At 55.2% G+C, this 23,805-nt stretch overlaps 3 protein-coding genes across 3 annotated transcripts; 2 read left to right on the top strand and 1 right to left on the bottom strand.

Annotated features, from left to right (window-relative positions):
- Positions 1 to 2,617: 2,617 nt before the first annotated feature.
- TLX2 (T cell leukemia homeobox 2) lies at positions 2,618 to 3,855 on the bottom strand (the record flags this gene model as incomplete). Its single annotated transcript, XM_080711966.1, has 3 exons — positions 2,618 to 2,834; positions 2,928 to 3,165; positions 3,456 to 3,855. The coding sequence occupies 3 exons, from the start codon at positions 3,853 to 3,855 to the stop codon at positions 2,618 to 2,620; spliced, it is 855 nt and encodes a 284-aa protein (XP_080568092.1).
- Positions 3,856 to 12,360: 8,505 nt separating this feature from the next.
- PCGF1 (polycomb group ring finger 1) lies at positions 12,361 to 14,435 on the top strand (the record flags this gene model as incomplete). Its single annotated transcript, XM_080711901.1, has 9 exons — positions 12,361 to 12,453; positions 12,903 to 13,008; positions 13,119 to 13,271; positions 13,404 to 13,475; positions 13,607 to 13,712; positions 13,893 to 13,926; positions 14,024 to 14,110; positions 14,223 to 14,303; positions 14,388 to 14,435. 9 exons carry the CDS (start codon positions 12,361 to 12,363, stop codon positions 14,433 to 14,435), a joined length of 780 nt encoding a protein of 259 aa, XP_080568027.1.
- A 7,611-nt stretch (positions 14,436 to 22,046) lies between these two features.
- LBX2 (ladybird homeobox 2) lies at positions 22,047 to 23,373 on the top strand (the record flags this gene model as incomplete). The annotated part of the gene is made up of 2 exons (XM_080711732.1): positions 22,047 to 22,242; positions 22,973 to 23,373. 2 exons carry the CDS (start codon positions 22,047 to 22,049, stop codon positions 23,371 to 23,373), a joined length of 597 nt encoding a protein of 198 aa, XP_080567858.1.
- Between the last annotated feature and the right edge of the window lie 432 nt (positions 23,374 to 23,805).

The raw sequence follows: 23,805 nt of genomic DNA, 5'->3' as shown, positions 1-23,805 counted from the left end.
GACAGCCTCACAATTGCTGAAGCTGGCTTCAAACCTGTGATCCCCCTGTCTCAGCCTCCCAAGTACTGGGATTACAGTATATGCCACCACGCCCAGCTAAAACTTCCCTTCTTCATTTTGTTTTATTTTATTTTGCAGTTCTGGGGATGGAACCCAGGGGCATTCTACCTCCGAGCTACACCCCCAGCCCTATTTTTTATTCTTTATTTTGCAACAGGGTCTCACTGAGTTGCAAAGGGCCTCACTAAGTAGTTGAGGCTGCCTGCGAACTGTGATCTTCCCGTCTCAACCTCCCAAAGTGTGTGCCACCATGCCCAGCAAAATTTCCCTTCTTAATACAATGTAAACCTTACTCTTTTTAAACCTGGAAGTTGTTGCAGCCATCCATAATGTAACTCACCATCAACCAATTTCCCAGTAGCCTCTCGTGCACCCTCAAGCTTAAGGCTAACAACCTTAGCAACGTATGGTTTTTTTCTCTTGAGGGGTACTGGGAACTGAACCCAGCAGCACTCTACCTCTGAGCTACATTCCCAGTCCTTTTTATTTTTTACTTTAAAACAGGATGTTGCTAAATTGCTGAGAGTCTTACTAAATTGTTGGGGCTGGCCTTAGCCTTCCAAGCACACCCAGCATACGTGGGTACCCCTTCCCTTTTCTGCTCTTGGACTTTTTTGGGGGTATGGAGTACTGGGGATTGAACCTAGCAACATTCTACCTCCAAGATATACCCTCAGCCCTAACTATATTTTTTATTTATTTACTTTTGAAACAGTGTCTTATTAAGTTGCTGAGGCTGACCTTGAAACTGCATTCCTCCTGTCTCAGCCTCCCAAGCGCTGGGATTACAGGCATATGCCACAACACCTGGCTTGCCCTTGGGCTATTAACATTGGAATCCTGCATCATCTTGCACGCTGTGAATGTATTTGTAAAGTTTGGTGGAAAGAACTGTGCAATCCTTAGAACTCTGGTTTTCCTCCTCAGTTCCCTCCCTTGGCAAGTCTGTCTGTCCTCATCAGTCCGTCTATCCCCACCTCTGGGTGGATGTCAGCTGCTCTCTCTCCAAGGCATTTTTCCAGAATTCCTTTCTCCATCTAGCATGTAGTTTTTCCTAGAGTTAGTCTTGCCACAGATGTCCCAATTTCCCCTTCATCATCCACATCACCATTAACTAATCCTCCACTTTTCCAATCTTGAAATTATCTCTGATTCTTCTTAGCTTTGTAATTTCCAAAGTTTTTGCCAAATTCTGCTTACCCTAACTCCATGGGATGGGCCCTTAATTTTTTTCCTCCTATACTGGGGATCTAACCTAAGGATGCTCTACAGCTGAGCTACATCCCCAGCCCCCCACTTTTTTTTTTTTTTTGGTGGTACTGGGGGTGGAACCCAGGGGCTTTCTACCTCCAGGCTATCCTCCCAGACCTACTTTATATTTTATTTGGAAACAGGGTCTAAGTTGCTGAGAGCCTCACTAAGTAGCTGAGGCTGGCTTCGAACCTGTGCGATCCTGCTGTCTCAGCCTCCCAAGCGCGGGGATAACAAGTGTGCGCCAGCATGCCCGACTTTTATTTGATTTTGAGAGAGGGTGTCACTAAGTTGCCAAGGCTGACTTCAAACTTCCTGCCCTCCTTGCTGAGTCACTGGGATTACAGGCGGGCACCACTGGCCCATTAACTTTGTCCACTTGCTTCTGTCCTCTGTCCCTATGGGACACCTGAGCCAGATTTTCTGTGTGTGTGTGTGGGGGGGGTACTGGGAATAGAGCCCAGGGGCATTCTACCTCCAAGCTACACCCCCAGCCCTATTTTTTATTCTTTATTTTGAAACAGGGTCTCACTGAGTTGCAAAGGGCCTCACTAAGTAGCTGAGGCTGTCCTTGACCGCAATCCTCCTGTCTCAGCCTCCCAAATGCTGGGATTACCAGCGTGCGCCACCACGCCCCAGAGCCAGATTTTATTCCTAGATGTGATATCAGTGTGCATCTCACCTACAGCCCAGGCACATTGTGAAACTCAAACGTGACCAGCAGGTTTGGACACCCAGAACAACACGAGACTCAGAGTCAAGGAGGAATCCTTAGCCATTATTTTACAGTTGAGGGACAAGATGCCCAGGTGGACAACCCTCTGGTCCCTGCAGTCAGCCAGATTCTGGCGCTCTGGCACCTTTTCCATTACTCGGCTGTGGTTGCCATCTTCCTTCCTTCACACCTTCAGTACAGCTTCAGACAGCACCTGCTGCAGCAGCCGCTCCTTCCCACATAACCACCAAATCACCAGTCTCTCAGAGCAGCTTCCATTGGCCAGCCCGTCCCCGCTCCCCGCACCTTACTGGCTATTGTTCGGCAGGTCCCGCCCTCTCGGGCCCCAGGTTCCAGCCTCGGCTTCACTGCAGTTCAGTGACTTGTGGCGGGGAAAGGCCGTCTAAGCTTGTCGCCCGGCATCCTGGCAACACGGGGCCTGGGACTGTGCCCTCCGCGAGGGTCCCAAGGCCTGCCGCTCCCCGGACACTGCTGGCACCGGGCCGTGGGTGCGGGCGGCCGGCCCCGCGGCCCCGCACCGGGCGCTTCCCGCAGCAAGAGCGCTCAGCCGATCCGACGGGCGGGCGCGGCTCACACCACCGAGGCCAGCCCGGACACCGAGGCTACTTTGTTGTCCTCGGCCCAGGGCTGCAGGTTCTGCAGCGCGAAGAGCGACGAGTTGTGCAGGCAGAGCGGGTCCGGGGGCAGCGGCGGCCGCAGCGGCCGCGGCAGCGCGTCCTGCTGCAGGTGCAGGAGCAGCCGGCCGGCGCGGTGCCGCTCGGCCTCGCGCTCCTCCGCCGTCTGGCGCCTGGGCGGGCGGAGGGGCGGCTCAGCGGGGCGGCTCCCCCCAGCGCGCCCCCCGCGCCCGCCCGGCCGGCCCGCCCGCGCCCCGCCGCCTCACCGCCACTTGGTGCGTCGGTTCTGGAACCAGGTCTTGACCTGCGCGTCGGTCATGCGCAAGGCCTTGGCCAGCGCCGCCCTCTCGGCCGAGGCCAGGTACTTCTGCCGCAGGAAGCGCCGCTCCAGCTCCAGCACCTGCGAGCGCGAGAAGGACGTGCGCGGCTTCTTCCGCTTCGGGGGCGTGCGGTTCTGGTAGGGGTGGCCGATGCGGCGCGTCCCGGGGAAGGGCGAGAGCGCGGCTGCCGGGGCGAGAGAGCGGGCGGGCTTGCGGAGCGGCGCCCCCGGCGCCAGGCTCGACCGCGCGCTGGCGGAGACCTCCAGACGGCCCTCCCTCCCCCTCGGGCAAAGAGACGACCCCCGGCCCCGCGCCCTGCCCGCCCCGCGGCGCACTCCACGGCAGCCCCCTCCCCCGGCTCGCGTGCAGGACCGGGGGCCGGGCTGGGGGGAGGCCCGGAGGGTCTGCGCGCAGGTGAGGGCCTGGAGGGGAGCAGCCGGAGTCCGGGGTCCTCGTGCGCCCCGGCGCCCTCACCTGTGAGCCGGTCCTTGGCGAAGCGCCGGCCGCTGTCCATCCAGGGGAAGGTGAGCCCCGCCAGGCCCCCGGCGCCGCCCAAGCCCGAGGGCCCCGGCATCGCGGGCCCGGCCCCGGCGGGCGGCGGCGCGGGCAGCGGGCGGTGCGCGGGGACGCGGATCACGCCGCCCGGGCCCCCCCCCGAGCCGCCGGGCAGCGGGGCCAGCGAGCCCGCGGGGCCGTAGCCCGGGGCGCCGGGGAACCCGCCCGCGAACGCCGCGCTCTCCGCGTGGGTCTGGCCCGCCCGGCCCGGGCCGAGGCCGCCCCCCGGGGGCTCGGGGCCGCTCAGGATCTGGTCGATGCCGAAGCTGATGGGCTCGTGGTGCGGGAGGCTGTGCGGGGCCAGCGCCGCGGGCTCCATGGGCCCGAGCGGGAGGGCGGCGGGGGCTCGGCGGCGGCAGGCGCGCTCGGACGGCGCCGGGAGCCCGCGCGGCTCAGCGGCCCGCGGGGCTGGCCACGGCCGGGCGCCGGGGCCCGGGGCCCCGCAGCACCCCGGTGCGCCCCGAGCAGCCGCGCGGGGGTCCGCCCCTGCCGGGCGCCCGCGCAGGGACTCGCATCCCGGAGGGGCCGCTGTCCGAGCCGCGGGTGCGGAGGGCTGGCCGGCTCGGGCGGGGGCAGTGACTGACGGAGCGGCCCGGGTGGGCAGTGGGGGCTGGGGGAGGGCGGGGCGGGCCCGCCTGTTAAAGGGGAAGGGACGCCGGCCCGCCCCAGCGCGCCGTGCGGGGCGGAGGCGGAGCGGGGCCAGGGCTCGGCGCGGGGTGGGGGGGGGCGGCGCGGCCAGCTGAGTCAGCCGGGATGCTCGCCCCGGCCGCGTCCTCGCCGGCCTCCGCCTTCGGGCCGCCTCGCCTCGCCGGCCTCCTGGGCAGGTGCCTCGCCCCCCGGCCCCCACTTTTCGCCTCCCGATGGGCCTTGCCTGCCAACGCCCGGATTCGTTGTGGCCCCTACCCAAGTGGCCGCTGAGACCAAATCTCGTTGTGGCTTCCCGGCTGCCCAAAACGCGGCAGAGGAACGGCGAGCCGCGCTCTGGAGGCCGCGCCCGAGGACAGGTGTGGGAAGGGGCTGGGGGGCGTGCGGCGGGCCCGGGCGGGAGCCTCCCCCGGCGCCGGTGGTCCTGGTACCTCCCGATCTCTTCCGTGAAGACCCCCCCCCCACCGGCCCCGTCTGGGCGCGACCTTGGAGTCCTGTAACGTCTTAGGATTTCGATTTTCCGAAATCGCTGTAAATTCGACCCGTTGCTCAACCCCGGGCCAAGTCAGCCCCAAGTGCAGGGGCTCCCGGCGTGGGGGTCTGTGCCTAGGCTGTCTCTCCCCACCCACTCTCCCCTCTCAAAGGCGGGCAGGCGAAATCGCCACGGGCTACACGTGTGACTGGCAGAGGCCTCGGGAGGATCCCGGCCACCTCGCCTCCTACACACATCACCCCACCCGGGCCCCAGAAAATGCGCCTGAAGCGGGCCGGGAAAGAGGGGTGAGCCAGTGACCTTGTGACCTCTGGCCGCGGACCCCAGAGCTGGGAGTGTGTGAACTCTGCGTGCTTCCCGGGGATGGGACCCCGACCGGGCGGGCCCCTGAGCCTTAGGCCCGCCCCCGCCGCCACCCTGCCCGGTGCAGGCCGCCATAATCAGGTTAGCTGGGCCGGAATTACATTACCTTCCCCAGCCCGCCCCGGCCCTGGGGGGGGCCCTGGCGCCTCCGAGCCGGTGAGACTGGGCGCGGGGAGGGGGGCGCTCCCACTACCCCACAGCGGGTGGGCACCGATCAGCTGCCCAGCCTGCCCCGAACACGACTTGGCCAAAAGACCCCGCCCCGCGGTGCCAGCCCTCGACCCTCAACCCCCAGCCCACTCCGGAGCTCAGCCCCACCCTGCCGGCTTCCCGTGTGAACCGAAATGCCTTCCAAGACCAGTGGATGGATCTTCCTGGGAGCACTGGTCTCCCACTTGATTCTCCAGGGTCCCCTGGGAAAGACTCCCCCTCCTTCCTCCCCGGCAGATGGGCTGGCAGCCTGGCGCCTGGGGCAGGGTGAAGGGGTCTTTTCCCTCCTGGGAAACAGGAATGATACTTGGGCATCTGAGCTCACCAAAGAAAGAGTGGGCTCTCGCCTCACCCGAAGCCACCAGCCTCCCTCCACCAGAAGCCCCAGTCTGAAGGGAGCGACCCTTGGGGGAGCACTTCGGCCACCTCTGTCATCTAATTTCTCCAGCCCTTCCTCAGCTCCTTTCACAGTCCACAGCCCCTTCTCAAACAGCGAGGGCTCCTACCAATTTGGCAGCTGTTTTTTCTTTTTTCTTTCTTCTTCTTTTTTTTAATCTTGGTGGTGAATACAGGCAGCAGCATCACCTCCCTTTTCCCCTCAAAGAAACCTTTACCCAGCGGGGTGTAGTGGTGCATGCCTGTAATCCCAGTACTTGGGAGGCTGAGACCAGAGGGACCGCAGGCTCTGGGCCAGCCTCAGCAACTTACTGTGAGGCCCTCCACAACTTAGTGAGACCCTGTGCCAAAACAAAAAGTAAAATAGGGCTGGGAGTGTAACTCAGAGGTAGAATGTCCCTGGGCTCAATCTCCAGTACGAAGAAAGGAAGGAAGGAAGCCTCCACCTTTCTTAGCGGGAGGCTACCTGCCAAAACCTTCAAAACAGCATAGGCTATATAGACTTCACCAAACCAAAACAGAGAGTGGAGAGAGAAAGAGAAAACCAAAAAAAACGCAGCCTCTGACCAAATAAGGAGTCTGTCAGGGTGCTTGGGGCTGGGCGCTAGGACAGGTGTGTTTCCAACCAAGTTGAATGACCCCTCCTTCCATTTACTCCATGAAAGAGGAAAAGACAATGTGGAGATCTGGCTCACGGTGCACCTCTACCTTTTGAGGTCTGCACAGATAGTCCTGCCACTCAAAGATTGCCCAGCTAATTTTTTGGGAAAAATGGTCACAAACTCATTAGTACATACAAATTTGGGGGGATTTAAGAAAAAAAATTATTTTAGTGCCCCACTTCAAGGACAGAGGGCATCCAGTACTATCAGGCAGGAATCTCTCTCCCCCCTCCACCCCTCCGATTCTCAGGGAAAAGATGGTTTCCGGGAGCCCTGGGGTGAGCACTCCTCATACATACCACTTTGAACTCTCGCCAAACCCCATGCATCTGTGCCCCTCACGTCTCCAGATCTTCAGTCTTGTAGTGTCACAGGAAGGAGCCACGCTTCTGTTCCTTCCTTCTGATGGTTCCTAGTCCCGATGGTCCTCACTCCTACCTGGTCACCTTTCTCATCATTTTAGCCCAACTGTCTCAGATTTTTTTTTTTTCTTTTTGTACTGGGGATTGAACCCAGGGGCATTCTACCTCTGAGCTACACTACCTCAACCCTATTTTATTTTGAAACACTAAGTCACGAAGGGTTTAAGTTGCTGAGGTTGGCCTCTAACCTGCCATCCCCCTGTCTCTGCCTCCCAAATGCTGGGATGGCAGGTGTGTGCTGACTGGGATGGCAGATGTGTGCTGCCATGCCTAGCTCTGCCCTAGATCTTTCCCACACACACGCCTTTTACTGTCCATGCCCACAGCTTTCATTTCCCCATCACTTATTCTTGTTTCAATACGGTGCCAGTTGGCTTCCCTACACTGACCATTTTTTTATTTTTATTATTTTTGGTGCTAGGAATTTTATTTATTTATTTATTTATTTATTTATTTATTTATTTATTTTTGGTGGTAATAGGGGTAGAACCAGGGGCTTTCTACCTCCGGGCTACACTCCCAGACCTTTTTTCTATTTTATTTGGAAACGGTCTCACTAAATTGCTGAGAGCCTAACCAGGTAGCTGAGTCTGGCTTCGAACCTGTGCGATCCTCCTGTTTCAGCCTCCCAAGCGCGGGGGATTACAAGCGTGCACCACCACGCCCCGGGGTGCTAGGAATTTTAACACAGGGGCATTCTATCACTGAGCTTACACTTCCAGACCTTTTTTTAATTTTATTTTAAACAGGGTCTAAGTTGCGGAGTGCCTAAGATGCTGAGGCTGGCCACGAACATGTGATCCTCCTGTCTCAGTCTCCCAAGTACAAACACACACCACCACACCCAGCTATGACCCTTCCTTGAGGAGTCCAGTGCTTGGTATAACCTTCTTCAGGACTTCTCTGACATGTTTTAGTTTGTTGATCACCATTTTTGTGTGTGTGGGTGAGTGGTACTGGGGATTGAACCCAGGGGTATTGTGCCTCTAAACTATACCCCCAGCCCTATTTTTGTGTGTGTGTGGTACTAGGGATGGGACCCAGGGGCATTCCACCTCCAAGTGACACACCCAGCCCTATTTTTCTTTATTTTGAAAGAAGATCTGAGTTGCAAAGGGCCACACTAAGTAGCTGAGGCTATCCTTGAATCATAATCCTCCTGTCTCAGCATCCTGAATGCTGGAATTACAAGCCTGCACCACCACATCTAGCTTCCTATTTTTTTTAATTTTTTAATTTTTAATTTTTTGCGGTACTGGGAATAGGACCTAGGGGCATTCTACCTCTGATCTACACCCCCAGACCCATTTTTTATTTTGAAACAGGGTCTCACTGAGTTGTAAAGGGCCTCACTAAGTAGCTGAGGCTGTCCGGGAACCGCAATCCTCCGATCTCAGCCTCCCAAATGCTGGGATTACAAGCCTGTACCACCACACCCAGCTCTCCCTATTTTATTTTGAAAAAGGGTCTGAGTTGCTAAGACTGGCCACAAACCTGAAATAATCCTGTATCAGCCTCCCAAGTACAAGTGTATGCTATCATGCCCAGCTACCAACAATTTCTTGAAATGTCATTTTTCTTCTATAATATCAATTTATTCTATATCTTAGACTTGTTTTTTCCTCCACTGACTTTGGTTCTTTTGCTGAAGACAGTGAACATTCTTCAGATCTAGACTTGAGCTTTCCTTCCTTCCTTCCTTCTTCTTTTTATACAGGGGATTGAACCCATAAGCCGACTAGGCAAGTGTTCTACCACTGAACTATGTCCCCAGCCAGCCCCTCCCTTTAAAAATTTTATTTTGAAACAGGGTCTCCCTAAACTTCTGGGACTGGCCTTGAACTTGCTAAGCCTCTGCCTCAGCCTCTCCAGTAGCTGGGATTACAGGGCTGTAACACAACAAGTAACTTCAGCCTTCTATATTTCTACATCTGCTTGCGTTTCATTTATTCCAATAGTCCCAGCCTTCACGTTCTCCCAAACAACTCTGGGACGTGACCTTTCAGCCCTACAGTTTCGGAGCCTTCTAGCCAGCTCCCTGCCTTTCCTAAAGCCACTGTAAGTCTAGCAGGCTGCAGGACATACTGGCTTCCCAGCCTCCTCATTCACCCTCCTGCTGGGGCTTACTAACCCTGGTCCCTGGCTGATGCCTTTCCCCGTGCTCCCCTCTGCAGAGTTCACAGCCCTCCATTTACATCTCCATGGCTCGTCCCTAAACTAGGCTGTCATTGCTGCCCCTTGTATTCACTCATTTGTTCATCCAGAACAAAAACCCACTGTGTGCCTGGTACTGGGTGTAGAGCTGTGGACACAGTGGGTCAGGGGTCCCTGCCTCTGGGAAGCTTATATTCTAATGAGAAAGGCAGATGAGAAATTGGCAAAATAGTTATTAAGAATATATAACAGAGGTAAATAATAATAAACGCTAACAATGCTAATGCATGCTAAGAAGAAAAGTAAAGCAAGGAATGACATGGTGGGTTGGATAGGTTGTTATTTATCCAAAGTGATCACAGAAGCCTCATGGGATGAAGACCTGAAAGGAGATCCATTTGAATATCCAGCATTTCAAATAGGTGACCCAGCAGGAGTATGTTCTGGTGCACCTGTGGACCGAGTAGTGAGGATTTCATTGTGGCTGGACAGACTGCAGGGCCTTGGAGACCATTATAAGGACTTTGGCTTATTTATTTGGGTGCTGGGAATTGAACCCAAAGGCATTCAACTATATACCCTCAACCCTTTGTATTTTTTATTTCAAAATAGTCTAAGTTACTGAGGCTGGCCTCAAGTCTGTGATCTTCCTATCGCTGCTTCCCAAGTACTGGAGTTGTAGGTGTGTGCCACCTTGTCCAGCTAGGACTTTGGCTTTTATTCTCACTGAACAGGGAACCTATCAAAAGGTTTGTTTCTAGCTGGGTGTGGTGGTGCTGGAGATCACAACTTCAAGGCTAGCCTCAGCAACTTAGTAAGACCCAGTTTCAAAATAAAAAATAAAATAGGGCTGCGGGTATAGCCACACACACACACACACACACACTCTCTCTCTCTCTCTCTCTCTCTCTCTCTCTCTCTAGGTTTTGTTTTGCAGTGTTGGAGATAACCCCAGGCCCTGTACCACTCTACAACAGAGCTACCTCTGACTCTTGCTCCAGATTATTTTCTTCTCCTTTTCCTTCTCTTCTTGTATTTGTGTATGTGTCCTAGAGGTTGAACTTAAAGGCATTCTACTTTCCCACTACACCCCCAGCCCTATTTTATTTTTTTATTTTGAAGCAGGGTCTCAGTAAGTTGCTGATGTTGGCCTTTAAACCTGTGATCCTCCCAAGTACTGGGATTACAGGCATGTGCCACCATGGACCAGCTTTCCAAAGGTTTGTTTATTTATTTACTTATTTATGTGGTATTGGTGATTGAACCCAGAAGCATTCTATCTCTAAGCTACACTCCTGGCACCAGCCCTGTTTATGAAACAGTGTCTTGCTAAATTACTGAGAAGCCTTACTAAGTTGCTGAGGCTGGCTTCAAACCCGTGATCCTAAACCTCCCAAGTACTGGGATTATAGGTATGCACCACTACAGCTGGCATACCAAAGGTGGTGGTGTTTGTGATACTGATGATGGAACCCATGGGGATTCTACCTCCAAGCCACATCCCCAGCCCTATTTTATTCTTTTTATTTTGGAAACATTGTCTCACTAAGTTGAGGGGGGCTCAATAAATTGCTGAGGCTGGCAGAGAATCTGTGCTCCTCCTCTCAGCCTCCCAAGTACTGGGATTCCAAATGTGTGCCACCATGCCCAGCTGTACTAAAGGTTTTAGACAGAAAAAAAAAAGCAAATTTATTTTTCAGTTTCATATTTAACAGCTTTCTTGAAGTAAAATTAACATCCAAACTGCAGATGTTTAAAGTATGTACAATCTGATAGATCTTAATATATGTATACACCCATGAAACTATCACCACAATCAAAATAATAAACAGCAAAACTCCGTGTCCTTTTTTATTCAGGATTTATCAGAATCACTCTGAGCTGCTGTGTGGAGAACAGGCTAAAGAAGGGCACAGGTGGATGCTAGGAGGGCAATCAAGAAGCACTGCAGTCAAGGAGGAGAGAGAATGGTGGCTTCAACCAGGGAGGTAAGCAGTGGCTATTAGAAATAGGTGGTTAAAATAAATAGTTGGTTAATAAATAACTAATTTCATAATTCCTTGTTGCTTATCCATGTCAGTTCCTTATAAAGAGATGTAGACATTTTGTTGCATTCATAGGGTAACACTTCACCCTCCTTCCAGGCCCCCACTTCCACTAGTTCCCTGTTGCCCTCAAGCTATAAAACCCAATTCCTTTAATTCTAGCTTCTATCACCAACCTCAAATCCACATCTTTTGTGGATTGAACCCAGAGGCATTCTACCTTCGAGCTACATCCCCAGCCCTTTTTATTTTGAAACAGGTCTTGATAAATTGCTGGGGATCGTCTTCAATTGCTGAGGCTGGCCATACCCTGAAGTCCTCCCGTTTCCGTCTTCCAAGTACTGAGATGGCCAGTTTAGGCCAGCGCACCCTACTTCAAATCCACGTCTTGATTTCCTTCCTGTCTTTTCCTGGTCATTCCCTTCCACGCTGGCTCTATTTTCATCACTTCTCCCCGCAATTCCATGTCTCAATGTGCCCAAAGTCCCACTTTCTCCAGAAAGCCTTTTGAGGTCTCCATTGGGATCGCCCCCTCCTCGAATCTCCAATTGCACCAACTGCACTTGGGGTCAGTACTTCAAAGTAAACTCAATTCTTTTTGAATTTCACCTTAAGGACCCAGGGATGGCAGCGCACGCGTCCGGACCCGGCTCCCTCGCTCCCAAGTGTGGGGCTGGGCCTATGCTCCTGCGGGCACTCGCCCCTCGGTGCGGCAGTGTCCTAGTCGTCCTCCCCTCCTCCTTCGGCATCTGCTCTGCATTAGTCTGTCCCAGGCCTCCGCAGGCGCCGATGATTAAATCATCATCATTAACCAGGGCCTGCCCCCCCATTCCCCGGCAGCAGGAGAGGATGGGGGGGGTAAGATCGTAACCGGGTCCCTGGGGGTCTCTCCCTCCCCACCCACCCCGCCCCGGCACCCTCTCCGAGACTCCGCAAAGCCCCTAGAAACTCGCGCAGCTAAGCTAGGAGAAGGCCAGCCATCCGTGTGAGCTGCGCAGCGCGGACGAGTCAGCCCACCAAGGCGGCCTCTGGAGGAGAGGACCCAGGAGGGGCTTCTTCAGCGGGGTCGTAGTCGCCGGAGGCTGAAGTCCCTGGGCGATACCGGGCGATGACCGCCAGGCCTTTTGGGGGTAGAAGGGGGCAGTCTTTCGCAGACTCCAAAAGTTAGTCTTGAGGTTGGGTGGGGTCTATTTTGAAGACTTCTAGAGATCTAAGAGCTGGGACCCTTCCCCACACACACCCCCACTCCCCTGATCGCGGACAGGGGAGGGGGAGGGGCCATGGGGCTCAGGTGAGCGCACGGGGGAGTGAGAGAAGTGGGCGGGGCCTCACGGAGTGTGAGCGAATCCAAACAGACTTAGACCCTCGTTGCTGGGAGACAAGTCCCGCCCCGCAGGCGGCACCGGAAGTGGCAGGCCGGGATCAGCCTTTAAGATGGCGTCTCCTCAGGGGGGCCAGATTGCGATCGCGATGAGGCTTCGGAACCAGCTCCAGTCAGTGTACAAGATGGACCCGCTACGGAACGAGGTGCAGGGGCGGCGGGGTTACTGCCGTGGTCCGCTGGCGGTGCGAACCCGGGTGGGCTAGAGGACGGGCGGCGGCTGGACGGGCGCCCAGTGCGCCTGCGCAGGGACAGGGTGCCCGGTGCGCATGCGCGGTCGCGGTCGGGCTGCCAAACTCCGGGCGAGGACGCCTGCGCATTGTGCGGCTAACGTCGCGTTGTCCGCCCTGGGAAAGGAGAGTCAGGCGAGTCCACGTGAAGGGAACCCCTGCTGTGCGCGGAGCCCTCTGCTGGGCGGAGGGGAAGTGCCAGCCCTCGGGAGTTAGTCCCTTGCTGACAGCCCAGGGCGCTGGGCTTCACGGTGGAGTCTGATGACAGAGACGAGCCCCGAGCTGGGAAGGCTCCAGAGGTGGGGTGGGCTGGGGTGAGGGGAGAACCGACGAGGACCTGTCGGTGACAGAGGGTGTGTCCGCAGGAGGAGGTCCGAGTAAAGATCAAAGACCTGAATGAGCACATCGTTTGCTGCCTGTGCGCCGGCTACTTTGTGGACGCCACCACCATCACTGAGTGTCTTCATACCTGTGAGTGCACCGGATCCTGCCCCGTTCTCCCAGGCCCTAACCCTCTGCGCAGCTTGCCCCACCCATCCCGTGCCTCGGGGCCTGAAAGTCTGCTCTTTGTCTTCCTGCAGTTTGCAAGAGTTGTATCGTGAAGTACCTCCAAACCAGTAAGTACTGCCCCATGTGCAACATCAAGATCCACGAGACACAGCCGCTGCTCAACCTCAAACTGGACCGGGTCATGCAGGACATCGTGTACAAACTAGTGCCTGGTTTGCAAGACAGTGAGTGACCGACTTGTCTTGCCGGGTGGCAGCTTGAGACAACAAAGGTTTGGGTGGGAACTACATAGTTTAAGAGTTCAACAACAAAGGAACAAAGAAGACTTATACTTTATTCCCATACTCCCCACTCAGGTGAAGAGAAACGGATTCGAGAGTTCTACCAGTCAAGGGGCTTGGATAGGGTCACTCAGCCCAGTGGGGAAGGTACGTCCCTGGCAGCTGGCAGCGGGAGGGTAAAAACGAAGCCTCCTGAGTATTCCTTCTACCCAGTTTGCGTTCTGGGGAGAGAGTGCTATGGGACCCGTACCAGCCTGCTCAGTGCCCTGTTTTCTCAGAGCCAGCCCTGAGCAACCTTGGCCTCCCCTTCAGCAGCTTCGACCACTCTAAAGCCCACTATTATCGCTACGATGAGCAGCTGAGCCTATGCCTGGAGCGGCTGAGGTGAGGGGGAGGTGAGGTGAGGTGGTGTGAGGCGACGGTGGTGCTGATAACCCAGCGTGAGGGGAGGGGAGAATCAAGCAGCCAGGCAATGGCCATTCTCTTGGAGGGAGTATTCAGTGACTCTGGGTGGGAGAGAGGAGTCAAGGTGGGGCTCCCTAACCTGTATTTGTTTCCCCCCAGTTCTGGCAAAGACAAGAATAAAAGTGTCCTACAGGTGAGAGGGGCTGAAGGGAGAGCATCTCTATTAAGACTGTGTCTCCCCATGGCCCTTCCCTTATGCACCTTGTCTTCTGTCCCCTCTGTGCCCCTAGAACAAGTATGTCCGATGTTCCGTGAGAGCTGAGGTGCGCCATCTCCGGAGGGTCCTATGTCACCGCTTGATGCTAAATCCACAGCATGTGAGTGATTCCTCAGTGGGTTGATCTCCTCTTTTGAAGGCGTTAAGAAGGGAGGGATAAAGTGGACCGGGGTGGTTCTAGACCAAAGAGGAGCGTTCCATCTCCGTCCTAGGTACAGCTCCTCTTCGACAATGAAGTTCTCCCTGATCACATGACGATGAAGCAGATATGGCTCTCCCGCTGGTTCGGCAAGGTAAGCAAAACAAAGGTGGGCTGAGGGGCTCTTCCGATGATAGCGCTGCCCACTGACTACTTCTTTCCCATGTTCTTTCTTCAGCCATCTCCTTTGCTTTTACAGTACAGTGTAAAAGAAAAGCGGAGGTAGGGGCCAAGCCCCACCCCATGCCTCTCCCCTTCCCTCCCCAGATATTTATGTGAAATTAACTGTGGCTTTATTTTTTGAAATAAAAGCTTTAAAAAAGCATCTCTCTTCTTCCTACCACACACTCTATCTTACTTCCCTTGTAAAGAAGGGCCTCTCTCCCTGGGTGTGGTGGCACACACTTGTAATCCCAGTACTTGGGAGACTGGAGCATTGTGGTTCATGGCCAGCCTCAGCTACTTAATGAGACTCTCTCAAACTCAGTGAGACCCTGTTTCAAAATAAAGAATAAAAAATAGGGGCTGGGTGTGTAGCTCAGAGGTAGAATGCCCCTGGTTCCATCCCCCCCACCCCACGGGGGCGGGGCTCTTACTGCCAGGGGCCTCCATGTCTTGCAAAAGAGAGAGGTAGCCAGGACACAGTGGCACACACCTGTAATCCCAGTACTTGGCAGTCTGATACAGGAGGATCATAAGGAAACTTAATAAGACACTGTTTAAAAATAAAAAGGTAGGCCGGGCGTGGTGGCGCACGCTTGTAATCCCCGTGCTTGGGAGGCGGAGACAGGAGGATCGCGCAGGTTCGAAGCCAGCCGTGCGCGCTGGCTTAGGAGACCCTGTTTCCAAATAAAGATGTAAAAATAGGTCTGGGAGTGTAGCCCAGAGGTAGAAGGGCTTCCAGGAACCCCAGTACCACCAAAATAAATAAATAAATAAATAAAAAGGTAAGCCAGGCATGGTGGCACACACTTATATTCCCAGCATTCGAGAGGCTGAGACCAGAGGATTGCGGTTCGCAGACAGCCTCAGCTAATTAGTGAGGCCCTCTGCAGCTTAGACCCTGTTTCAAAATAAAGAATAAAAAATAGGACAGGAGGTATAGCTCAGAGGTCGAATGCCCTTGGGTTCCATCCCAGACCTGCAAAAAAAGAAAAAAAGTTAAAAAATAAAAAGGTAAACTGGGCTTGGTGGTCCACTCTTGTAATCCCAGTACTTGGGAGGCGGAGACAGGATCCTACAGGTTCGAAGCCAGCTATGCTGGCTTAAGAGACCCTGTTTCCAAATAAAAAAGTATAAAATAGGTCTGGGAGCAAAGCCCAGAGGGATTCCAGGAACCCCAATACCACCAATAAATAAATAAATAAGTAAATAAATAATATAAATAAAAAATAAAATCAGGCTGAGGGGGTTAGCACAGAGGTAAATGCCTCTGGGTTTAATCCCCAGTGCCAAAAAGTAAAGAAAGAGAAAGGAAGGAAGGAAAGAAGGAAGGAAAGAAAGAAAGAAAGAGCCAGGCATGGTGGCCCACGCTTGTAATCCTAGTACTTGGGAGGCTGAAACAAGAGGATTTCAGGTTCAAAGCCAGCCCCAGCAATTTAACAAGGCTCTCAGCAACCTAGTGAGACCCTGTTTCCAAATAAGTAAAATCAGGCTTGGGGGTGTATCTCAGAGTGGAACAATTCTCCGTACCACACCAAAAAAGGGTGAGGGCAAGAGGATTCCATAGTGAAATTCAGAAAGTAAGCCGGGTGTGGTGGCACATGCTTGTAATCCTAGCATTCGGGAGGCCAAGACTGGAGGATTGCAGTTCTCGGTTCCTGGACAGCCTCAGCTACTTAGCGAGGCCCTTTGCAACTCAGTGAGACCCTGTTTCAAAAAATAAAAAGACTAAACTGGGCGTGGTGGTGCACACTTGTAATCCCAGCATTTGGGAGGCTGAGAGAGGAGGATCGTGGTTTGCAGATAGCCTCAGCTACTACTTAGGCCCTTTGCAACTCAGTGAGACACTCTTTCAAAATAAAGAATTAAAAAAATGGGGCTGGGGGTGTAGCTCGGAGGTGGAATGCCCTTGGGTTCCATCCCCAGTACCACATAAATAAATAAATAAAAATAAAAAGACTCAAAAAATAGGGCTGGGGTGTAGCTCAGAGGCAAACTCCCCCTGGGTTCCACTCTCAGTATTGCAAAAATAATAAATAAATAATAAATAAATAAATAAATACAATTCAGAAAGTAAGCTAACTGAAGCCCAGCTGCCCACACCAGCTTTTTGGTGAAGGGAATGCTTTCCAGAGGGCAGCGCTCACTGTCCTTGTGTGCTACAGCATATAGTACAGACTTGTGTGGACATGTCCTAATTCAGTTCCGGGAGAAGAGGGCAAGGATGAACTGGCCATTAAAGAAAAGTATTTATGAGCTGGGCGTGGTGTTGCACGTGTGTAATCCCAGTACTTGGGAGGCTGAGACAGGAGGATGGCAGGTTCACGACCAGCCTCAGGTATTACTGACCTTCACAACTTAGACCTTGTTTCAAAAGAAAAAATGAAAAATAGGGCTGGGGGTGTAGCTCGGAGGTAGAATACCTCTGGGTTCAATCCCCAGTTCTACTAAATTATTAACCCAGAGAATTGCACTCTGGTTCTATAACCTGGGCAATAGGATTGAAAGGGGCAAGAAATCTAAAAAATGGGCAGTGGCTTACACCTGTAACACTAAGGAAGCTGAGGCCACAGGATAGCAAGTTTGAAGCTAGGTTCGGCAATTTAGCGTGACCCTGTCTCAAAATAACAAAAAGGACTGGGGCTTAATGGAGTGGTAGAGTGCCCTCTGGGTTCAATCCCCAGTACCCAGAGAACAAACACCAAAACAAAAAGAAGGTGAGGTGGGGTGGCAGAAATGGCACAGATGGAAGTCTGGCTGTCCCTTTGAGTGGGGAAAGGGTAGTTGAGGAAGAGAGGGAGCTGATGTAGGAACTTCAAAGAACCAAAAGGAAAGATCAAGGCAAGAACTGCAGTGATGGCTTCTGCAGACATTCCCTGTGCAAGGCTGGCCATCCACGCTGGGCTCTGGCGCTAAACCAGCCAGTATCCTTGTTCTGAGTGGGACAGCCAACCGGGAGAGGCCAAAGCAAAGACTTGTGAAGGGAGCAAGTGTGGCTTTACGAATCTGGGACAAGCCAGCAGATGACTGGGCAGCATTCCTGTTACCAAAATAAATGTTCCCCCAATCCCATGCTGCTGACTGGAGTCTCCGCCTATTTATTTATTTATTTATTTATTTATTTATTTATTTATTTTGGGGTCTGGGGATGGAACCCAGAGGCATTTGACCTCAGAGCTACACCCCCTGTCCTATTTTTCATTCTTTATTTTTAAACAGGGTCTCACTGAGTTGCGGAGGGCCTCACTAAGTAGCTGAGGCTGTCTGGGAACTGCAGTCCTCCAGTCTCAGCCTCCCAAATGCTGGGATTACAAGCGTGTGCCACCATGCCCGGCTAGTCTCTGCCTTTATTAAGAATGTCATTTTGTGTAATGTTGAGGGCTGAGTTAAGTTTTGGTGGATGAAGAGGGGGTGGTAGAGGATAGGAAGTTATGGGGAAAAGGCAGTGTGCTGAGCTCAAACCTGGAGCTTTTTGCGGGGAGCCACAATCTGCTTCCTGGAAATCGCCGCCCCTCAAGGGTGGTCACTGAAGAGTGTAAGGCCAACAGGAAGGTGAGCCTGGAGAGGCTGAAGGTGCTGAGAAGGATCGCTCAAGTACTAGGCCATCGGTACCCAGGAAGGGGTATTACGGAGCCACCGGCTATTTTCCAGGGCCTCATACCGGGAATTCATCCCATCTCCCGGTGCCCCCCTCACCTCCAGGGCATCCCCGTCAAAATCAGAATCGGAGCTTCTAGACCTTCGTTGCTGATGCAATGGAGGTTTCTAATTCATGACTGTTTCCGAGTTTAAACCCTGCGGCCCACGTGAGCACGAGGCACCCAGGTTACTATCAAAGTGTCTGTGCACCAACAGGCATTCTTTAGGAGTGGCTGGGGCAGGGGCGGGGGCAGGTTGGGGTACCAGAGAGTAGAAGCCCTCCGGGGGGCTTTCGGGGTGCCGGGCCCTGGGAGTCTCCAAAGGCGATCGAGTTGGGGCTTCGAGTCCACTCATCCACATAAAAGACTGGCCTGAAGTCTAAGGGAAACAAGGCCCTGAGACCGGAGGCCCAGGCCGGCCGCCGGGAAGAGGCCTTTAATGGCACTCGCTAGAGGCTAAGGAGCAGGAAGGCGCTGGGTACGGACCCAGGGCGGCGCCGCGGCCTTTAGTCCGCCAGCGTGGAGGTCGAAGCAGCTGCGCCGCGTCTCCCAGTCTCCCAGGGTAGCTGATGTTGACCAGCTGTGGGCTCCGCGCAGCTGGCCCTGGCCTGCGGGCCCAGTCCCCCCACCCTGACCCCGGGGTCGCTTGGGTCTCCGTCCCGGCCTGGGTTGGCGAATCGCAAGCACGGCTGTAAAACGCACTGGAGCGCAGCGATCTTTGGAACCCAGAGAGCTGCGGCGGCAGCCACGCGGCCCCGAGGTGCCCGCGGCGCCCAGGCCGCTCGGTGCTGCTGGGAAGGGCGCGAGTTCCCACCCGCCCCGCCGCCTTACTCGCCCTCTCTCCGCCTGGACACTCTCTCCCAGGGCTCGAGGGGAGGGATGAGATGGAAAAAAGACTTTCCTAGAACGGAGCTGCCAGAGTAGGTATCCGCTCCCCGCGGCGCACTCTATCCCAGGCGCACACTCTACCGGCGGCGGTGGCCGCGCGCAGAGCTCCTTTAGAACCAGCGAATAGGGCGCAAAGCAGCTCACAGATTCCCCGCTGCAAAAATAATTTTTTTTTTTTTTTTTTGCTGGTCTGGGGATGGAAACCAGGGTCATTTGACCCCCAAGCTACACCCCCTACCCCATTTTTTAATTCTTTATTTTGAAACAGGGTCTCACTGAGTTGCAGAGGGCCTCATTAAGTAGCTGAGGCTGTCCGTGAACCCTGATCCTCCTGTCTCAGCCCCCAAAGTGCTGAGATTACAAGCATGCGCCACCACGCTGGGCAACAAAACCAAAATTCAAGCCTGCACCTGGTCACTTTTTTTTCTTTCATAAACTTCCAGAAGTGTGCTGAATGGGCTGACACCCTGCCTCTGGCTCCTCCTCCCTAAATTCCCTCTCACGCAGACTCACGTCTTTTTTCTTAAGGGTGGAGCGGAGAGGGGCATGGCCAGCTCTGAGATAGCCCTTCCTGGCCACCACACCGAGGGGGTTATTCTGAGAGTTTTCCCAGTCCCCGGGTACATCAGAACTCAGAGGAATTTGCAGGGCGGTAGATCCCTCGATAAGCAGACAACGGTGCCGAGGGGGTGGAGGAATCTGAGGGGGGGGGCGTGAGGGTGTCCAGTAGGGGTGGGGGCGAGAATAGGAAAATGAATGAACAGAGGTAATGGTGAAGGTGTCCTTAGATGGTAATCGCTGCCCTCCCAAGGGAGCGGTGGTTGGAACGTGAGGGTCTCCACAGGGGAGGGAGCAAGCCCCACCGCACCCCGAAATGACTGTCAGGACACTAAGGGGGATCCAAAGAGTTCGAAGAGACTTGAGAGGTCCTCTAAAAATTACTGGAAAGGAAAACTGCTGTCCCCACATGGCTGCGTGGCTCCTCCAGGAACAGGGAGCACCCAGATGGAGGTACCATGGCCCAGAGAAATGCTCAGCCACCGCAGAGCTACCCACGCCCCAGCCGGGCTGGGGGCCATCTCTCAGGCCGCTGAGCACCCTCCTCAAGACCAGAACCAAAGTTTAATCTCTTAATCTCCCTCATTAATCACTCACCCTCCTCCTGCCCCGCTCCGAGGATCCGGTTTCGCCCCAGCTCGCGTTGCAGACACTTCACTGGGGAAAAGCCCCCTTCTGTGGCCTCTGGAGAGTCTGGAGGAATCCCTGGCTGCAGGGATGTTGGGCCTCTGCTGTCTCAGGCATCTTCTCTTTACAAGACTCCACCTCCCTTTCCTCCCCCAAACTCATGTCTGGGGACCACTCAATGCCATTACCTGTACCCAGCTGCAGAGAAGAGAAGGTGGGGGAGAGGTGGGCGGGGAGGGAGGCAGAGGCCCTTCAGGAGAGCCGCACGCTCCACACAGACCCACAGCAGTAATTGAGAGCAGAGGTAGAGATGGACATAAAAGCCGTTCAGCGGATGCATGAGTGAAGCTTGCAGTGTCTGCTTGGTGACATGTCTGGGATGCGGTAGGGCAGTTCCTGCTGCCTCCTGGGATCTGCTTTAATTGCAGATTAAGTGAAACCACAAGGATGGTGCTGAGAGCTGAGGCCCAGAGCAGAGCCTCACCATTAATAACCAATTAACAAGGTCCTGAGACAGCTCAGCTTTCCACCCATGGCCTGGCTCTGCTCTCTGACCCAGCAGTGCCCCATCAGATTTCTAGTGTGTTGCCCAGGCTGCCAGAAAGGATCTATATGGAGGTCTGGGTGTCTAAAATCTAGGATGTTGTTGGAGGGAGCCCTTTACCAAGAAGATCCCCAGTTAAAGGAGCCTCCTGTCTTCCTGAAGGAATCTGTGGCCGAGGTGCTGAGGATTGCCTAGGGCCTGCTTGCCCTAGGGAATAGAGACATAGAGGGGCGTTGCAGAGGTGGTGGGAGACGCAGAGGTCTACAGGGAGGGGAGCATAATGGGCAGTCCAAGAGGGATCTGTCTGTTTCTTCATAGTACTGTCCAAAAACGAACAAACAAAACCCCCCAGACTACAACAGCAGTTTCTGGCAACAAAGCTGCATGTTGAGAGTGGAGGGGCTTCCTCTCTGGGCTCCAGGCCGCCAGCTATCTGCAGTGGGACCTAGGAAGGACAGGCAAGACTTACTGTTAGATGTGGGTAAGAGACAGACCCAGATAAAGCAGGAATGAACAGACGAGGCCTCTGATTTTGTGCCTGGGCTGGTGGTGTGTCCATGAAGTCTGTCGTCTTCCACTGGGATGACCCACCCTGGTCACAAGGTGCTGTCCACCTTGGCTGTTTCTGAGCCTCTGCAGCCTGGGAAAAGTGCACCTGAGTTATAGGAGCTTAATACAAGGGCAAAGATCGATTGATAGACCCACGGAGCGAGCAGGAGGTCAGTTTTTAGTGGCAAAGACCTCTCTGGAGCAGCTGCAGGCAGCAACAGCTGGGGCTTCCAGACATCTTCTCTGCTGAGGCCCAGGTCCCCAGCTGCTTCTCTGCTGTGTTTTGACCTGGTGGGACCTCTAAGCCAGGGTAGGGCAGACTCAGGCCCACTCACCTGCCCTTGTTTCTTTGTGGTGTGCACACCGTCGCCAAATCTTCCCAAGTCTCAGGTCCCCGAAATCCTTTGACACTAATCACTTGCGGCAGCCAGGACCTCTTTAAGAGCCTGTGACAAATTGGGTGAAGAGGAGGCGGCCAAGTTGGGACACTGAGGGCCTAGCCGAGATCAGGGACTGTAGCACAATCAGAGAGTGCCCTCGTCCGTGGGACCTGGCAAATCCCCAGCCACTGGGGCCAAGGAAAGCAATTTTATGGCCCACGATTTTTGAGCCAGAGAGGAGGCTGGGCGGGTAGGACCGCAGCCCTGGAGTGGCGGGCTGATCGCAGACTTCTCCTTCACCCCGTAGAAGTAAGGCTCGCCACCGACTCCAGACCCACCGCGGCACTGGGGAGGGGGAGATGGGGCGCAGAAGGAGGGGCGCACGGGGCTCCAGCGCTGGGGGCGGGCCCGAGGCTGGGGCCGGGGTTGGGAGTCGGCGGCGGGCGGCGGCGGAGCCGAGCGCGGCGGGTGGCGCCACTTCCCAGCGGGCCATGAACTCGGGACGCCAGCCCCGGACACCCTTCAGCATCGCAGACATTCTCGGGCCGCGCCTGGTCCCTCGAGCACCCTCGGGACCACAGCCTCCAGAGCCGGGCCGCGACCCCACGTCGCCGCTGTGCGCCCTGGAGGAGCTGACTAGTAAAACTTTCCGCGGACTGGACGGGCGCGCTCCGCAGCCCTCGGAAGGTACGCCGCGCGCAAAGCCGCGGGCTCCCCCTGCCTGGTTCGCGGTCCCAAACCTTCATCTCGCGCTGCCCGCTGCCCGCTGCCCGCTGCCCGCTGCCCGCTGCCCGCTGCCGGGTCACCTTAGTCCGTGCCTGACCTCAGCCCACGAGCCAGGGCTCGGATCCCTGCTCTTCCCCTCCTCTCCCTGAGCCCCCAGACTCTGCTGCGGCTCCGGGAGGCGCCGCGCTGCGGGCAGGGACCGCGGGACCGAGAATCGAACCACCCGCTGGTCCCGTCGTTGTAGGCGGGTAAACTCGAAAGAGAACGTCCCGAAGAGTAGGAGACAAAAGATTTGAGCCACAGGCAGCGAGCGAGCGAGCAAGCCATGTCTAGGGCGAAGCTGAAAGAGATGGGCAGGGAGGCTCTGCTCTCCAAGCTGCGCTCCGAGTCGCTCTTCCTGGGGGGCGCGAGGAGCCTTTGGTGTGGGTTGGGCGCGGGCCCCAGCATTCCCACCTTCCTGCATATCTATTTTGGGCTTGCGGAGAGATCCCCGGTGGCCTAAGGAAGTGTAAGCTGGGCCCTGCACGGCCCAGCCTAGGGAGGCCCGGTTACCTTCACCAGGCCCTGTCTGACCGCTCTGTTCTGTAAGGTATTGCGATTCTGGTCCCCATCTCTTTCTTGCCCCACTGACCTGACCCTACCACAGTGTTTCCTTCCCGGCTACAGCCTGATTCCTGCTCAATCCCTGCAGGCAGGGCGATTCCAGCAGCGCTGGGCCCGGGCCCTACCGGCCGCAGACGGCGCAAGTCTCGCACGGCCTTCACCGCGCAGCAGGTGCTGGAGCTGGAGCGGCAGTTCGTCTTCCAGAAGTACCTGGCGCCGTCGGAGCGCGACGGACTGGCTGCGAAACTCGGCCTGGCCAATTCGCAGGTCATCACTTGGTTCCAGAACCGCCGGGCCAAGCTGAAGCGCGACGTGGAGGAGATGCGCGCAGATGTAGCCTCGCTTGGAGCCTTGTCTCCGGGAGTCTTGTGCAACCTAGGGCTGCCTCGGAACGCTCAAAGCCCCGGCTCCAGCCCCTGTCCTACGGCTCCGGACTCCGGGCCCCATCTGTCAGAGGAAGAGATTCAAGAGATACGGGTGGACGACTGAAGGCAAAGCTGCTGCTGGCCCTGGGCTCCGGGACCCTGGACTCCTTGCCTTCATTGGGGTTCTGGGGTGGAGGGAGGAGGTCCTTCCAGGCCTACTTTCCCAGTTTTTGAGAATAAAGTCAAGGCTCTGCTGCAAGATACTGCTATCTGAATGCACGGAGCCAACAACAGCAAATGTGCTGAACGCGGGCAATTCGGTGCTGACCCTGTAACCCTCTTAGCGACCCTCTAAGGTAGGTGTACAATTATGACCATTTTACAAAGGAAGAACTCGGAGGTCAGGAGTCAGACCAGCTAGCTATTCAGCCAGCCTTCAGAGCCAGTTGGCGCTTGGCATCCTGCCTGGCAGACCTGGGTGGAGAGGCTGAAAGGGCTGGACTCTGTGGGCAGCTGCCCTCCACCACACCCCTACTGGTGGCCTTTGAACTCCATT

The sequence above is a fragment of the Muscardinus avellanarius genome (genome assembly GCF_963383645.1).
Source record: "Muscardinus avellanarius genome assembly, chromosome: 15".
Classification (NCBI taxonomy): Eukaryota; Metazoa; Chordata; class Mammalia; order Rodentia; family Gliridae; genus Muscardinus; species Muscardinus avellanarius.
This window is presented reverse-complemented; position numbering and strand designations above follow the sequence as displayed.